The sequence below is a fragment of the Electrona antarctica genome (genome assembly GCF_951216825.1).
Source record: "Electrona antarctica genome assembly, contig: scaffold_464, whole genome shotgun sequence".
Lineage (NCBI taxonomy): Eukaryota > Metazoa > Chordata > Actinopteri > Myctophiformes > Myctophidae > Electrona > Electrona antarctica.
The window spans coordinates 50001-52500 of NW_027637698.1; the positions used below are offsets into that span (position 1 = coordinate 50001).

Here is a 2500-nt window from a genome sequence, read left to right on the forward strand (position 1 = left end):
GGAGGCCCTGCTCTGTTTGGGTCGTATTGTTTAGGAGGCTCTGTTTGGGTCGTATTGTTTAGGAGGCCCGGCTCTGTTTGGGTCGTATTGTTTAGGAGGCCCTGCTCTGTTTGGGTGGTATTGTTTAGGAGGCCCTGCTCTGTTTGGGTCGTATTGTTTAGGAGGCCCTGTTTGGGTCGTATTGTTTAGGAGGCCCTGTTTGGGTGGTATTGTTTAGGAGGCCCTGCTCTGTTTGGGTCGTATTGTTTAGGAGGCTCTGTTTGGGTGGTATTGTTTAGGAGGCCCGGCTCTGTTTGGGTCGTATTGTTTAGGAGGCCCTGCTCTGTTTGGGTGGTATTGTTTAGGAGGCCCTGCTCTGTTTGGGTCGTATTGTTTAGGAGGCCCTGTTTGGGTCGTATTGTTTAGGAGGCCCTGTTTGGGTCGTATTGTTTAGGAGGCCCTGCTCTGTTTGGGTCGTATTGTTTAGGAGGCCCTGCTCTGTTTGGGTCGTATTGTTTAGGAGGCCCTGCTCTGTTTAGGAGGCCCGGCTCTGTTTGGGTCGTATTGTTTAGGAGGCCCTGCTCTGTTTGGGTCGTATTGTTTAGGAGGCCCTGCTCTGTTTGGGTCGTATTGTTTAGGAGGCCCTGCTATGTTTGGGTCGTATTGTTTAGGAGGCCCTGCTCTGTTTCGGTCGTATTGTTTAGGAGGCCCGGCTCTGTTTGGGTGGTATTGTTTAGGAGGCCCTGCTCTGTTTGGGTCGTATTGTTTAGGAGCCCCTGCTCTGTTTGGGTCGTATTGTTTAGGAGGCCCTGCTCTGGGTCGTATTGTTTAGGAGGCCCGGCTCTGTTTGGGTCGTATTGTTTAGGAACATTGATGTGATGTTTCTGTTCATTTCAGGAACTACGTTTTCCAGAAGCGCTACGTGAAGTTTGACGGCAAAAACCTCATGTACTTTGGCAGCGAAAAGGTACTGTCTGTCTGTCTGTCTGTCTGTCTGTCTGTCTGTCTGTCTGTCTGTCTGTCTGTCTGTCTGTCTGTCTGTCTGTCTGTCTGTCTGTCTGTCTGTCTGTCTGTCTGTCTGTCTGTATGTCTGACCTGTATGTCTGACCTGTCTGTCTGTCTGTCTGTCTGTCTGACCTGTATGTCTGACCTGTCTGTCTGTCTGTCTGACCTATCTGTCCGACCTGTCTGTCTACCAGGATGTGTATCCTAAAGGAGTGATCCCATTGGCTGCCATCCAGATGGCCCGCCCTGCTAAAGACAACAAGTTTGAGATCGTAACCACTCACCGGATTTTTGTGTTCCGCACTGAAAATGAAGGTACGCACGCACGCACGCACACACGCACGCACGCACGCACGCACGCACGCACCCACTTTGTCTCAATGGGATAGTTCCAATGTTTGGAACTATAGCCCATAGGCACCCCGCTTTGTCTCAATGGGATAGTTCCAATGTGTGGAACTATAGCCCATAGGCACCCCGCTTTGTCTTAATGGGATAGTTCCAATGTTTGGAACTATAGCCCACAGCACCCCGCTTTGTCTCAATGGGATAGTTCCAATGTTTGGAACTATAGCCCATAGCACCCCGCTTTGTCTCAATGGGATTACAATTTACAATTTAGGCATTTAGCAGACGCTCTTAATCCAGAGCGATTTACATTAAGCAAGAACAAAAAGCATGGGAATACATCACATATATAAAAAGCATTTATCGCGAAACATGCGTAAGCCAAGAATGTAACTAGAACATATCTATATAATGACACTATACATATAAACTATAACTAGGGCCATGGTGGAGTGCTGTCTAAGGGGGTAGGGTAAGTGCTATGGGCCATGATGGAGTGATGTGCTATGGGCCATGATAGAGTGCTGTCTAAGGGGGTAGGGTAAGTGCTATGGGCCATGGTGGAGTGATGTGCTATGGGCCATGATGGAGTGCTGTCTAAGGGGGTAGGGTAAGTGCTATGGGCCATGATGGAGTGCTGTCTAAGGGGGTAGGGTAAGTGCTATGGGCCATGATGGAGTGCTGTCTAAGGGGGTAGGGTAAGTGCTATGGGCCATGATGGAGTGCTGTCTATGGGGGTAGGGTAAGTGCTACGGGCCATGATGGAGTGCTGTCTAAGGGGGTAGGGTAAGTGCTGTGGGCCATGATGGAGTGCTGTCTAAGGGGGTAGGGTAAGTGCTGTGGGCCATGATGGAGTGCTGTCTATGGGGGTAGGGTAAGTGCTACGGGCCATGATGGAGTGCTGTCTAAGGGGGTAGGGTAAGTGCTGTGGGCCATGATGGAGTGCTGTCTAAGGGGGTAGGGTAAGTGCTATGGGCCATGATGGAGTGCTGTCTAAGGGGGTAGGGTAAGTGCTATGGGCCATGATGGAGTGCTGTCTAAGGGGGTAGGGTAAGTGCTATGGGCCATGATGGAGTGCTGTCTAAGGGGGTAGGGTAAGTGCTATGGGCCATGATGGAGTGCTGTCTAAGGGGGTAGGGTAAGTGCTATGGGCCATGATGGAGTGCTG

The 2500-nt window shown here is 50.5% G+C and overlaps 1 protein-coding gene across 1 annotated transcript in view; it reads left to right on the plus strand.

Moving 5' to 3' along the window:
* Positions 1-2500, plus strand: part of LOC306918728 (arf-GAP with Rho-GAP domain, ANK repeat and PH domain-containing protein 3-like) — a gene marked incomplete at its 3' end in the record, with an annotated part of 76729 nt that overhangs the window by 33547 nt on the left and 40682 nt on the right. The window contains 2 exon segments of the mRNA XM_079531596.1: positions 877-946; positions 1179-1299. Coding sequence (XP_079387722.1) covers positions 877-946; positions 1179-1299 — 191 coding nt within the window.